The 14,404-nt window shown below is 57.9% G+C and overlaps 1 protein-coding gene across 1 annotated transcript in view; it reads left to right on the top strand.

Annotated features, from left to right (window-relative positions):
- The window catches only part of GRID1 (glutamate receptor, ionotropic, delta 1), a 625,808-nt gene that overhangs the window by 205,740 nt on the left and 405,664 nt on the right, over window positions 1–14,404 (top strand). Inside the window, exon 5 of the mRNA XM_005871153.1 lies at window positions 9,366–9,571. Within this exon, the coding sequence (XP_005871215.1) occupies window positions 9,366–9,571 (206 nt within the window). The remainder of the gene's footprint in view (window positions 1–9,365; window positions 9,572–14,404) is intronic.

Below are 14,404 nucleotides of genomic sequence, written 5' to 3'. Positions count from 1 at the left end.
TCTCACTAGATTTATTGAGGGTCTCACTAAATTTATTGGCTGTTTCTAGAAAATTCTTGAAAAACCTTATAACCGTGGTTTTGAACTCTATATCCAGTAGTTTGCTTTCCTTCATTTCTGTCATTTGTGACCTGTTTCTTTGTCTCCGCATTTTGGCTGCTTCCCTGTGTTGATTATAGTGGCTTTCTGTGCTAGGTGTCTTATAGGGCCCAGTGGCTCAGCCTCCCCAATTACCTGAGGTGGACACTCTTTTTGCACCCCTTTGTGGGCTTTGTGCATAGTCTTGTTGTAGTTAAGCCTTGATTACTGTTGGTATCACTGAGAGGAATTGACCTCCAGGCCAATTGTCTGTGAGAATCAGCTGTGTCTACAGTGGGAGAACTTCTGTGCTGGAGACACCCTTCTGGGGCAAGACTTGCTTCTGTGGGGCTTTGGTGCTCACTGAGTCTGCCCCCTGAGTGTGTCCCTTATGGATCTGAGGAGTTGTAATCTGGATGGTCCCACTCTGACCACTGGGTACACTGGCTCTTGGATCTCTAAGGAGGTGCTAATTTAGCCTCTGCCTGAGGCTACCCAGCAGGAGCTACAGAGAGATCTGCAGATTCTTCTTCCTTGTTTGGGGTTTGGAGGTGCCCAGATGAGGCCCAGCTGTGAAGCAATGCAAGCTGCTTTGGGGCCTTGGGCCTTCTTTTGGATGTTCTGGGTCTCTCTGACCCAGCTGCAGTTTGTTAGGTAATTTTTAATCCTGAACTTTCTTAAAGCATGACTGTGATTATTCCTCCTGCCTGCTGTGTGGTGTTAATGGAGAGACTTCCTATCTGTGAAATGGGATGGTTACTCTTTCCTCACAGGCTGTGGAGAAGCAGAAAAAAATGAGGCATCTAAGGACCCAGTAGCGCAAGGGAAGTTCTGGCTCTGGGTCTGCCTCCCAGGCCCAGAACCCGAGGCATGAGCGGCCTGTCTGGGCTGGAGGCCAGTCCCCTGAAGGCCAGTCCAGCAGGTCTTGCTCCCTGTTGGCCCAGGAAAGAAGACTGTGGAGAATGGCCATTCTGAATTCGCATCCTGAAAAGATGGCACAATAGCTCCAGGACTTTGCAAACCAACCCTATAATCTTGGCAGAAGAACTGCCAAAATCAATATAAAAAACCTCGGAAGTGAAAGGTGACAGCAGCATCCAACTTTATTTGTGAAAATTCTGAGTCTTTGGCATATTGAAGATTCTTTAAGGAAACAATCTCACCATCGACGGAAGGGAATTGCACATCCAAGGGACTGTAATGCAGTGGGAATAAGGGACCTGCCACATTAACAAATAGGAGGGAGCCCGGGCTTTGCAACATGAGACAGTAGCAGGTCAGCACGCAGAATTTATCCAAATACTGGAGCCCAACTTGGAACAGAAGCTGGTGAAGAATTATTTTATGAGCCTATTTTCATCATAACATGTGTAAAATGCAAATTTTGATCATTATGTAAATTAGTTACTTGGTGTAATTTACTTAATTCAAAGCACTTAATGCAGCGTGGTATGTTTTTTCCAGAGTGCCAGAATAGACGTTTAAATTGTTTTTAATCTAGATCTTACAGCCTGATTATTTAAAGTGTTTGTTTTTTAAGTGGAAAGGAACTGAACTTGGGGAGAAATGAGCAGTGTGATCAGCTGACGCCCTCCGTCGCCAGGGCCTCAGGCTCCCCCGTGGACCCTATGTTTGAAATGACAAGTGTGCGCGCACCCTGAGTACAGATGCGATCGCGGACGGCCCGTTCTCCTCTCCGGAGCCTGCCCTTGGCTGGCATGCTGGCCAGACCTGGAGCACGTTGGAACCTGTGTGGGCCCCTGTCATGGGCAGAAATTTGTTTTCTTTCTCAGAGGGTTTTCACGGCAGACCTTCCCCTTCAGCCACTTTACAGTTTTGGGATTTCCATGATCTCAGAGGGAGAGCAGCATCTGATTGTCAGGATGGCACCTCCCTTCTTGACGAGCCTCTAGAGCAAGCGAGCTGCCTGTTCCTGTGGGACCCTTTGGGGATGTTCCCAGAGCTGTCGAGAGGGCTGGTGGGGACTGACAGCTGCTGAACATTGCCTTGTGCTGTCCCTTCTGAAGGATTGAGCGCCCCAATGAGGAAGGGGGCTAGGTCTGTTCTGCAGAGGGAGGAATGGCTCAGAGAGGGGGCCACCCAAGTCACCTGCTAGGGAAGGGGGGTTCAAACTCAGGCCTTATTCTGTGCCTATTCTGTGTCCTGGGGGAGTGTGGCCAGTGGGCTGCTGTGTGCTCCTCCCTGACTGCACCCAGCTCACCAAGGGAGAGGGTGATTCTCTGCTCAGGTGTGGCGGCCGGCAGATCAGGAGACAGCTGTCACTGGAAAGGTAGTTTGTTACCCACTGTTCCCAGGAGGAGGGGGCACACCAGATGGTGGGCGGCACCAGGGTTGGTCCAGAGGGAGAGAGAGAATGGGAACTGTGGGCCAGAAAGAGTCCGTGTGGTTCCTGCAGGAAAGACTGGGTGAGGCAGGTAGGCAGGCTCCTTCGAATAGCTCCAGTGGGCTCAGGGCACAGCGTGTCCCAGCTCATCTGGTACCTGGCTCTGGGGTGACTCAGTAGGTGGACAGGGCCCATGTGAGAGCTGGTGGAGGAGAGTGGGGAGTGGGCTCCGTGTGGCTGAGATGCATATGAAAGGGGTGCTCTGGGTGCACTGTTACTACTGGGAGCTGGCTAACCGGAGGGGCAGCCCCTTGGGGCCAGCAGAGCCCAGGGAGCAAAGCATCGGGACGCGGAAATAAAAGACATACTTAATACAGGAGGCAGGACTTTTATGGGGGGGGGTAGGGTGCCCCTCTGGAGGACTCCCAGGGCCGGGTCTGCCATGACTGGTGTCTGGACAGTTGAATCATGACCAGGCGAGGGGAGGCCTCCCTCCCAGACGAGACCCTCAGCAAGAAGGCGAAGAGCAGTGGCACTGCCCCGAGGGAGGGGGCAGCACTGAGGCTTTCTGGTCACCGGAGCCAGCCCCTGCCTGGGCCCAGGGGACACTTGCTTTTGATTGGAACCAACAGTGGGTCTTGGCAATCTCTTTGCCTCCTCGCACACGCAGCCTCCAGCACAGCCCTCTCTGCAGCTGTTCCTGCCTTGGCGGGCGGGGGCGGCACCGAGGAAGGAGGAGCCTGGCAGGGGTCTGGGAATGAGCTGGAGACTGGGCATGAGCTGGTGGGGGCTGACAGCCGCTGAACATGGCCAAATCCCTGAGAGGAAATTCAAAGCATATATTTGAGGGGTAGATAGGAAGTTTCAAAAAAGTCCATAGGATCAAGTTGTGTCTCAGATTTTAGAAAATTTGCCAACAATCCCCAAACATCTGTAACTGAACTCTGTCTGGGAGGGAGGCGGCCGCCTGCACGCATACATGCACGCGTTACAGATTAGCACCTTCTTCTAAAGCCTCTCAGTTGGTGGACCTTTCTCGGAAATTTAAAGTAGCGGAGGAAGCAGTTGGAAATGGTTTCAGTTTTCAGAAAGAAGGTGTTTAAAATACCCAGCGGCTATCTGATATTTTCCAGAAGTCATAGAAAAGCCACAGGTGTAATCTTGCTGAAAAAACTTGTGCCCAGTTTCAGCTCCTCGCGGTGGGGCTCGGACTCCGTCAGATCTGGGGCCACCGTGTAGGTGCTGAAGTCGCTCTCGCGTCGGGCTGGTTCTTACTTTGCTTCATTTGATTCCACAAACTTCTCCTGTCTCTGACTCTACTGGGCTCTGAGCCTGGGGTGGACGGGGAGTGAGAGGGACCGAGTTCCTGCTGCCCAGGCCCCGCGGGGTGGCTCTGAGCCTGGGGTGGACGGGGAGTGAGAGGGACCTGCTGCCCAGGCCCCGCGGGGTGAACTGCAGGGAGGTGTGAGCTCTGGCTCCGGGTCTGAGCTGCTCTTGAGGAGAGGCATGGTTTCATCTGGGTCTTGAGGGAGAAGGAGGGTCCTGAAAAGTTCAAGTTGGAAGCATCCAGGTGGAGAGTGTGTGTGTGTGTGCGTGTGTGTGTGTGTGTGTGTGTGTGTGTGTTCATCTGGGTCTTGAGGGAGAAGGAGGGTCCTGAAAAGTTCAAGTTGGAAGCATCGAGAGTGAGAGTGTGTGTGTGTGTGCGTGTGTGTGTGTGTGTGTGTGTGTGTGTGTGTGTGTGTGTATGGTAGTATGTGTGTGTGAATGGACATATGGTAGTATGTGTGTATGTACATGTACATATGGTAGTGTGTGTACATTTGGTAGTGTGTTTGTATGGTAGTGTGTTTGTGTACATATAGTAGTGTGTGTGTGTGGTAGTGTGTGTATGTACATTTGGTAGTATGTGTGTATGTACGATTGGTAATGTGTGTGTATATATGGCAGTGTGCATGTGCATGTACATATGGTGGTGTCTGTGGTGTGTGGTGTGTGTTTGTGTGCACATGCGTGTGCATGGGGGCTGTCAGGGAAGGGCGCAGTTTCTTTTCTGCAGTTCTGGAGCATGGCTTCTGGGGGAGGGGGTGGCAGTAGGTGGTGGCAGAAAAAGCTGTTGGGATCAGATCCTCTCCCATTTCAGGCTGAGATGTAGGGCTATTTGTGTACAATAAGGAAGTCTCTAGAAGGCTTTTATTTGTTTGTGATTGATGCTTTTGGGATATTAATTTCTTGGCAACTTTGAAATGAATGTGTGTTTTTCATGGGAGGTTTTAGAGGAGGCTCTGCATGAGCAGATATGAACCTGGGAACCATTGGGGGGTGCACGGGAGGCCTGCAGGAGGCCGCTGGAGAGAGCGGGGAGGAGCAGCAATGCCCGAATCTCCACCTGGGGAGGCATCATGGAGAGGCAGGTGCTCAGGGAAGTCTAGGAGGAGAAGGTGGGAGCCTCAGCCAGCCTAGGCGTCCACTGCTCTCTCTGAGCTCAGAGGGAGGCCTGGGCTGGGCTGGGAGTGTGGCCAGCCGTGCACGGGGAGGGTGCAAGGACAGGGCACAGGCTGGGTGCTCTGGAGGACCATGAAAGACAGAGAGAGGGGCCTTCCCTCCACCCCCAGGGTGCACAGGCCCAGCATTGGGAAGCTGGCTGGGGAGGGAGCGGGGACAGGGCAGAGGAAGCCCCGGGCTCGGTGCTTGGGGCCTGTGTCCTCTCCTCCACCTCTCCGGGCTTCCTCCCTTCCTCCCACGCAGCTGCAGTTGGTGTGGCCCCCTCCTGCCCGATCCCCTCACAGTAGCGCCTCCTCCCCCGCATTTTCCTCAGCCCCACATCCCTTTCCCTCAGAGCTCTGAGCGCCCTTGGAAATGATCTACTGAGCACGTGTTCACTTGTTCCGTCTCTTCCCCAGCCCCTGAGATGTGAGCTCCGTGAGGCAGGGACACTGCAGGTCAGTCACACTGTGTCCTGGCCCCGAGGAGAGGCCGCATGGGAGAGCTCCCAGGGCGACAGCGACGCGAAGGAGCAAATGCGCCTCCCAGCACGGCCCGTCGGGTTGGGTATCGCAAAGACCCTGCTGACAGGGTCCCTGGAGAGCCCAGAGGGTGGGCCAGGGAAACAGGCCTCCCCCAGGGTTCTCCCATCAGATTCCTCCGGGAAAGGACTTGCCCGCGTTCCTGGAGCTGCCGCCTCTCCGGGGCAGGATGCCTCGCCTGTTCTGGGCAGCCGATGCCCTTTCACGGTCCTGCCCTTTCTGAGATGGGCGGCCGTGAGGCTGGCGTGGTCCCAGCAGCTTCCTCCCAGGGCATGTGGTCCGGCGGGGCTGCACCGCATGGACCGGGCAGCCAGTCTGCACAGAAGGGGGCTCGGGCCAACGTCCAGAACTCGTGGGGCCACGGGAGCTGTTGAGGTGCCTGCCCTGCTGCCCACGGAGCAGCCTCAGCTTGTCCCTAACGGACCTTCACGGGGTTCTCCCTTCCCGAGACACCTGGCTTCCTCGGGGGGATGGGGTGGGGCACTGCACACAGAGTCTTGCAAGGAGAAAGGGGTTTTGGTGGAGACAGTTTCTGGGCACCAGGATGGGGAATGGCAGGGCCTGACTGCTGTCTGCCCCCAGCCGGCCCCAAGTGCAGCGAGGAAGGGCTGCAGGGGCTGAGTGGACTCAGCACCGGAGGGGGTGTGGCAGGGGCTGGACCCTGGGGCGGCCTCGCCTGCGTCGCGGTTGGCAGGTGTGAAGACAGGGTCTCCCTCATGGCTCCGTCGGGGCTGCCTGAAAAGAAGGGAGAAGAGCAGCAGCGGTTTTCAGTGTGTGATGCCCCCGTGTGTTCTGTGGGCCCTGAGACACTTGTCAGCCCCGCACCCCAGCGCCTCCTGCTCCCCGAGGAAATGAACCTTCCTTTGGGTTGAGGTTGTCCAGGCGGGGGGGGTGGGGAGAGGAGGGGACTAGGAACTTGCCCCCCAGCCTAAGAGGACTGGCCGTGGCATGGCGGTCCCTGGAGCCAGGGCACACACAGAGCGTGGTGGAGCCCCTTGCGCACGGGCACCTTCGCAGCCACTGCCCGTCTCCGCCACTGTCAAGACTGGCAGTGGCCTCGGCAGGCCCTGGGAGGAGTGAGGGCCTGTCCCGGTGGCTGTCACCGCCTGCTCACTGCACTCAGACTGGTCAGAGCTCAGGCCATGGGCTGCGGACCGCTGGTGTCCAGGCAAAGAAGCGCCAGGGCCTGGCCCTGGCCTTGGGCTGGCTCCTCAGCCCCGTGGGCAGGGCATGGGAAACCCACAGTGCATCGGCGCCCGGCCTGTCCGCCAGGTATTGCTCAGGAAGAAGCCCCCAGTGTAGTGGCTGATGTGCAGAGCTCACCGGCCCTTCCGCTCTGGACTCCCTTGTTCATCTGAACTGGGCTGGTGGCTGTGGGCCGACCTCCTTCCCGACGTGCGCCCACCCTCGCAGGCAGCCAGCTGCTCGAGTGGCAGCAGCAGCGTCCAGGGCAGGGGCAGGACGCGTAGACATGCATTCGCACCTCTGCTCATGCCAAGTGAGAACTTCCCAGGTGCCAATGCAGCTGATCTCCTATTTGGAAACATCATGGGCACCAAGCAGAGCCGTGCACTAGAACTTTGTCTGAGCATCGTACCAGTGCTGTCCCGTACGGCAGCCACCAGCCAGATGTGGCTCTTCAGCACTTGAAATGTGGCTCGTGTGGCTGAGGAGTGTGGGATTTTACTTACTTTCAATGAACCTAAGTTTGCATTGCAACGGCCCATGTGGCTGGTGGCTGCCGTGCTGGCAGCCATATGAGGGCACAGCCGCCATGGCACCGTGCAGAGCTGCTGCGTGTGGCACAGGAGCTGGGGTGGGTGTGCACGTGTGACGTGCTGAGGTGCTCTCGCTTACAATCAGGCGTGAGCTGTGCTGTGCTCAGGAGCGGGAGGCGCAGGGCAGACACCAGCCCTGAGCTTGTCTAGCCGGCCCCTCTCCGGGGGCTCCTGCTCCCTGTGCCACTCCTGGAGCTGCCCTGCCAGGCCCTCTGGTGGGACTGCCTGGCCTCTCAGGAGCCCAGGGGGTTGGCAGCCTTGGCCTGTCAGAAGCGCCAGGCACGTGCGGTCTTCCTCGGCCGCCTTCTTCCCTGGGCTTCCGTGCAGGGGCCGGCCCTGCCACCTGGCACCTCCTTTCTGTCTGAGTCAGTGGGCAGAGCAACAATGAGGTCGCTGGGTGTTGCCAGGCGAGCAGTGCTGGGTGCCTGTGCCCAGGGGCCAGCTGCCTATGGACGAAGCTGGTTGAGGTCACGGCACCCTGGAACCAGGTACCACTGGCTTTACTATTAGTCACGTGTTTGTTGCTCTTTGTGGGCTCTTGTTTGGGTGCTGCCGTGCCCTCCCCACGGGTCACAGGAGGTTGGCTCTCTGGGCCTCGCAGGTGCCGGCCCCTAAGCAGAAGCAGGTGGCACCTTCCAGAGTGTGGGCGTCAGAGGAGCAAAACGCGGCACAAGTGGGTGGGCGATTTGCCCAAGTTCACAGAAGGACCCGGGTTCTAAGTGCGGAGTCCATGGCAGGCGCTCAGACCTGTTCCCAGGGCTTCCCTGGGTGGGGGTGGGGCCTGCACACTGACCCAGGGCCCAGCACCCGAGTCAGCACTGCAGGGCACTACCCTCCATGCCTGTGTGTGCCTCTCCAGACTGCCCTCCAGGACTGCTCTCCCATGTCCAGCTGGTGAGGAGGGCAGCCCAGGGCCCGCTCCCTACAGTGCCTGGCGCTAGTGGAGCTCTGGAAGTTGGTGGAATGAGCAAGGAGTGAACGTTTGGGAGAGAAACTGGTTGGGGTAAAAATCAGGTTGAATTTGAACTGTTTGCTTTAAGTTTGACTCTTGGGCTGGCATGTGCCCCTGGCAGCCCCTGGGCAGTTCCTGCGCCAGGCGGGTGCAGCTGGTGAGACGGGGCAGGCCGAGTGTCCTTTAGAGGGAGAGGCTCAGGTGTGGTCTCCCTCTGGGAGCTGGAGTGCAGATATGGGCCAGGTGAAGGAAACATCCCAGGCTTACGTGGCTTATGGGTTGAAACTTTGGGTTGCAAGTGACAGAAATCCAGCTGAACTTGGCTTTAGCTCATGCAGCTGAAAATCCCAGAGAGACAGCCTTCAGACACAGCTGGGCCTGAGGCTGAAATGGCACCTTCAGGACCACGTCCCACTGGGCCCTGCCTGCCTCTGTGGGCGCCGTTGGGGGCAGCCCCTTGGGGAAGCCAGCTGGCCCAGGCGGGGCTGCTGCTGAGCGAAGACTGGGTGCCAGGAGGGCTCTGGCCCTGTCCAGAGGAGGCTTCTCCTGCTTCCCTCGCCCTGGGCTCCCACCCCGCCCTCCTGGAGCCGCAGGGCAAGAGATGCCTTGGGCCAGCTGCTCACCCTGTTGGACTTGGGAGAAGGTCAGCTGGCTGGAGAGAGAGTGGAGGAGTGTCAGGAAAGTCAGATCCTGGGAACAAGACAGGGTCCGAGCTCAGGGCTGGGGTGTAGGGTGTAGGCTGTTCAGTCACAGGCTAGGGCAGGGACCCAGGCCTTCAGTCAGGGCAGCCAGTGGCCTCCATCACCGCTGAGGCCCCAGCAGCCTCAGCACAGGGAGAGGAGGGGTGGAGGGAGCCAGGCAGGGCTGGGCCCACAGCACATGTCGCCAGGAGGCCAGGACTGCCATTGGGTGGAAGCAGTCGGGAGGGAGCGGGAGCTCGTCGAGAAGGACTCTTTCTGCCACAGGACCTGCCGGATGGCGCCCGGCCTCCCATGGTGCAGGACCCCGGGCCGTGCTGGTGAGGGGTTGGGACTAAATCCGTGCCCTCCAGCTTTTCTTCGGTGGGCAGGGGGGTAGACGGAGCCCTCACTTCTGGCGGCCTCCATGGGGGAGGGGGGAGCACTGGAGCGAGACCTTCCACCGTCCCTTTCCGCTTACGGATGGCTCTCCCCTCTTCTCCCACTGCCCAGATATCCGTGGTCTCCAAAGCTTTCTGGACCAGGCCTCGCGGCTGGGCCTTGATGTCTCTTTACAAAAGGTGGACAAGAACATCAGCCACGTGTTCACCAGCCTCTTCACCACCATGAAGACGGAGGAGCTGAATCGCTACCGGGACACGCTGCGCCGCGCCATCCTGCTGCTCAGCCCGCAGGGGGCCCACTCCTTCATCAACGAGGTAGGTGGGGCTGTGGCCGCAGGAGTGGCTGCTCACGTGGCTCACGTGGGCTGCAGGCGTCGTCTGCTTGTCGTGAGTGGCGGAAGCGCGTGGGGTCACAGCACACGGCAGGGAGGGGAGACCGGCACAGCGTGGCTCCTGCCTGGTCCCCAACAGGTGGCCCAAGGCTTGCCCAGCTGCTGGGAGGCTGGGCAGCCAGTGGGGAGCCTTTTCAGGTCACTGGCAGCCGTTTCGGAGGCAGCACTCGGGCTGGCTTTATTTCTTTCCTTTTACTTTTCTTCTCGGCGTTGGCAGTGTGAGCTCTGGGCGTAGAGTGAACGTCCGCTCTCTGCAGGGGTGGCGGCTCTGCCTGGGGTGCTAGCGCCTGCAGCAGGTGTTGGTTGGCTGTCACCAAGTGACACGTGGTATATCTGTGCTTCGTTTTTGGTGACTGGGCTAATTAGTGACTTTTTTAAAACACCTGTGTTAGGGGTTACAGGGGTGGGCAAACTTTTTGACTCGAGGGCCACAATGGGTTCTTAAACTGGACCGGAGGCCGGAACAAAAAGCATGGATGGAGTGTTTGTGTGAACTAATATAAATTCAAAGTAAACATCATTACATAAAAGGGTACGGTCGTAGTTTGCCCACGGCTGGACTAGACTGTTCAGTCAGGTTCAATAAGCAACATTCAGGATTCAGAAAATTTGGTTCACATTAGGCCCATTATTTTAAAACGAGTCCAGTGGGAGCAGAACTTGTCATCACCTATGCTCATGTGTACATCCTACCCTCTTCTCAACTGTACCTGAGCCAATGGATTTCAAACGGGCCGGATCCGGCCCGCGGGCCGTAGTTTGCCCACGGCTGGGTTAGGACCTTCTCATGAAGACAGGGCTCACGTATTTAACGAAAAACCATTAATTTTAGGACAGACAACTAGACACACTGTGTGAGCTGGTGACTGTTGCTAGTCCTGGTGGTCTAATGGCAGAGATGACAGCTGGTGTTGGGGGCTTCTCTCTGGCCTGGATTGGGTTCAGGGGGCAGGGACATGCTGGGATGCCGTGTGCCCGGGAGCAGGGCCGACTGTGGGGTGGTGGCGGCTGAATGCTCCCTGCGGTTCCCCTCCAGCCCACGGCCTTGGCCTCTGGTGGAAAGTGAAATGAATGAAGGGCAGAAACCTACTAGTTCCACCCAATGCACTTTGCTTGCTTATTCTGCTTCCCCCTAATTAATGATTCCTCAGATGCTACCCCCGCGTCGGGAGCCAGCATACCCTGCTGGAGAAACCTACATTTGGAGGCCGCGGCTGGCCCACAGCCCTGCGCTCTCCCTCATCAGCGGGGCGCTGGCCGTCAGCCGCTGTGATGTCTTGTGGGCACCGCGTTTTCACCAGAACCCGTTTCCTGTACGAAGGGTTCAGGCCAGTCCCGGGAGCCCAGGGTTGGCAGCACCGATGGGTCCAGGCGTCCTCCGAATGTCCCCAGGGTCTGCTCCCAGGGCAGCCTTCCCCTGTTCAGTCCCCGCCGGAGTTGGCTCTGGGACCTGTCTGCTAATTCTGCCACCAGCCTCCTCCCTCTCTTCTCGCCCGTCTCTCGCCCCCTGTCCTCACCGCCTTTCCTCCTGTCCCTGCTCTGCTGCTGAGCTGGGTAGGGAAATCTGCCTCACCTTTGCGTGAGGAGGAGGTGGCAGTTGCGGTAAAGCATGTGGCGGTGGCTTCTCCAGAGGCGTCCGTTCTCTTCTCACTGTGCCGTTCATCGTGCCTTGTCCAGAGGATGCACCCGCCCCGCCCCAAGGCCCTGGAGGATTCCACACGTAACCCAGAGCGGCCTAAGACGCCATTCCCAGTGGCTCATGGTGCGACTACTGCAGTGTCAGATGCGCTTGGCGTGGCTTCAGCCACTGCCTTGCTCTGCTGGGGCCGCAGAGCTGGGGCCCTGGAGCGGCCACCTGGGCAAGAGGGATGCGCTCCTGGGGCTGTGGCTGGAGGCTGTGTGCAGAGCCACACCCGGCGCCACTGCCTTCAGCTCCGCCTGGTCAGAGTCTTGGTCTCTGGTCCCATGCGCCTGCCACTGGGCATGGGGAGCCATCGTTTCTGGGGTGCCCACCGCAGGCACCCTCTAATCCTCCCACTTTACAAGTGAGGCACCTGAAGCTGAAGACGTTAAAGGACTTGCGTGAGGTCATGCAAGTTGTCACCAGGGTGCTGGACCGATTCAAGTCCAGATCTGACCCGCTCCACAGGCCTCGCTGCCCTGTGGCCGGGATGGCCACAGAGATACAAGGGATTGCAGGCCGTAGTGGGCCGAGATGGCCATGCTGGCTCCATGGGGGAAAGCAGGGCTCCGGGGTCTGGCAGAGGTTCCCGGGTGTCCATGCCTCACTGTGAGCAGGAGGGAAGGAACCCTGACCCTGGAGGGGACTGGCCCCTGTGACTGGGAGGCTGGCTAGCCCAGCCAGTCCCTGTGGAGACCTGGGGACGCCGTCCCAGCAAGAACGCTCCGTTCACTACTGAACGCATTGCTTCTACACTGACAAGGACAGACAATAGGCACAAGGCTGACCCCCTGCCAGGACATGCCCTGAATGTTATGAAACTCAAATCGCTGCTATGGGGCAGGCAACGCTCACCACCCACTGCTGTTGATGACGTGTCCCAGCTGTGCCCGCTCAGGGCTGGCATGGAGGCCTCGGGAAAGACCCTTGGTTCTGTGGCCTGCTCCCCTTCCCACTCGAGAAGCATGGCTGATGGGAGTGAGGGGGGAAGGCTGGCACTTACACTGTCATTCGTGACAAATTGGCACGACAGATGCGGACTTGGCTGCCTGGGACACCAGTCCCTGTGCTGTGTGGGCGCTGCTGTTTCTCCTGGCACCCAGGGCACAGCCACTCACGGTGGGGGTGTGGCCGGGGCCCATTCTCCATGGTCTTCTCTGTGATCCCATTTTTTGGGGGGGCGGCTTAGCCTTACTGGGGGCCAAGGTTTGGGCAGCTTGGACTTGGTGGTGAGTGGGAGGGTTGGAGGGTGGTGATGGGAAGTATTGGGGCATGCCTGTGGGCTCCTCTCCCAGGCCCCACCTCAGATTCCCTTGCCTTCCATCACTCAGTCTTGAGTCCATACTCCCTTCTCCGAGGTCTCATCACAGTCCTAACAATTACACATCAGCGTGCGGTCTCTAGAAGGCTCCCCTTGGGGGACTGCGCTTAGGGTGACAGTGTCTGGTCTCCTGACCTCGGGTGCTGGGCCACGGGGTTGGGAGGGTGGGAGGGCGCCCTGTTCTGGGCGTGGTGCTGGAGCTCTGAGGAGGCAGCGGGCGCCTCTAACTGGGGAGGGAGCGGAGCCTTTGTCCTGAGTGTCGGCTCCTCTCTGGGCTGCTGGCTGCTGAGGGGGCTCCAGGGGCAGCAGCACCCCCTAATACGCTGTTCCCAGCTCCTGTCAGCTGGACCGCCAGCCCCAGCAAGCACAAGGAAGGGAGCGGTGCCCCCTGGCCAGGGATAGGGGTCGGCCAGCGTGTGCGGGATGCTTCCTGGGCAGGGGACACTGTGGCTGGGTCCACAGGAATGGACCTTCCTTACCCCATAGCCAAGGAGGGTGAGGGGGGAGGTCAGAGAGGGGTGTGTGGTGCGCTTGTAGCACTGGGCGGGGCTGGGGAGTGGCCAGAGCTGGATGTCAGCAGGAAGGGTCTCCCTAGTCCAGGGCAGTGAACCTGCACTTCAAGGACTGGCTTGTTGTTGGGTCCTTTTCAGGGTCTTTGAGGTCAACGGCCTACAGTGCACTCCATAACCACAGCCCCAGCGCTGTTGGGGGCTATGCATGTCTTTCTGTTCTTTCCTCTCTAGCTCCAGTTGGATGGGGAGATCTCCAGTTCACAGTCAGTTTTAGCTCTGGGTTTCATCTTATCTTCCTGGAGGAGCTTCCATCCACCCATCCACCCACCCACCCTTCCACCATCCACCCATTTATCCATCCATCCATCCATCCATCCATCCATCCATCCATCCCATCCACCCACCCACCCATCTGTCCATTTGTTCACACACCCCCCTCCCCCTAGCCATCCAATCGATAGGAATTGGGTGCCTAAGACAAACTGGGAACCATATCAAGGGCTAGTGGGGGACACTGAGGTTCCCCACACTCCACGGCCATAGTCCTTCTGGGCCTTCCTTGCAGTGGTTCTCACCCCCTGAGGCCTCCTCTGGGCATGTGTGGGACTTTAGGACTCTGTCCTTTCAATGGTCGTCATTTCTGTGCCCCCGCCTCACTCTTTGCTTTTGTATCCTCTTTATTTCCTCCTCTCTTCTCCTCTCCCTTCTCTTTTGTTTCACTGGAAAGAATAGAAAAAGTGAACTATTTTAAGGGATAGTTGCAGCAGGTGGCATTTACCTTTGCATTAGACAGGTACCAGTGCTCTCTGCCTGTAGCGAGGGAGAAGGATGGAGAGAAGACGTGGGGAATGGCCTGTTGCTGGGACAGCTCCCATTGCTCTGGGAGTGGGGTCACCTGTGCAGGCTGGGAAGAGTAGGTGAATGTGAAGGACAGAGGTGGAAAGGGTACTCCCAGGCTGGCTTCCCAGGCAGGGCGCGTCCCGGGGGCAGTCGACCCCTTGCTGGAAGCACAGCTGGATTAACTCCTGGCTTCTACTCGCTGCTGCTCAGAATTCGCTGCAGTGAGTGAGCTTTCCCCACAGTTTGAGTACAAAATCTGTTCTTTTTAAGACGTTTGTAGCGAAGGTAAATTAAGTAATCTCAGTGTTCTGTTGTCCCACATGACATATGCAAATATTTCTCACTCCACCAGTAAATCTTTAGCAGATGACTTTATGGCTTAGAATTAGGATAATTCTGTGC

The sequence above is a fragment of the Myotis brandtii genome, unplaced genomic scaffold (genome assembly GCF_000412655.1).
Source record: "Myotis brandtii unplaced genomic scaffold, ASM41265v1 scaffold33, whole genome shotgun sequence".
Classification (NCBI taxonomy): Eukaryota; Metazoa; Chordata; class Mammalia; order Chiroptera; family Vespertilionidae; genus Myotis; species Myotis brandtii.
This window is presented reverse-complemented; position numbering and strand designations above follow the sequence as displayed.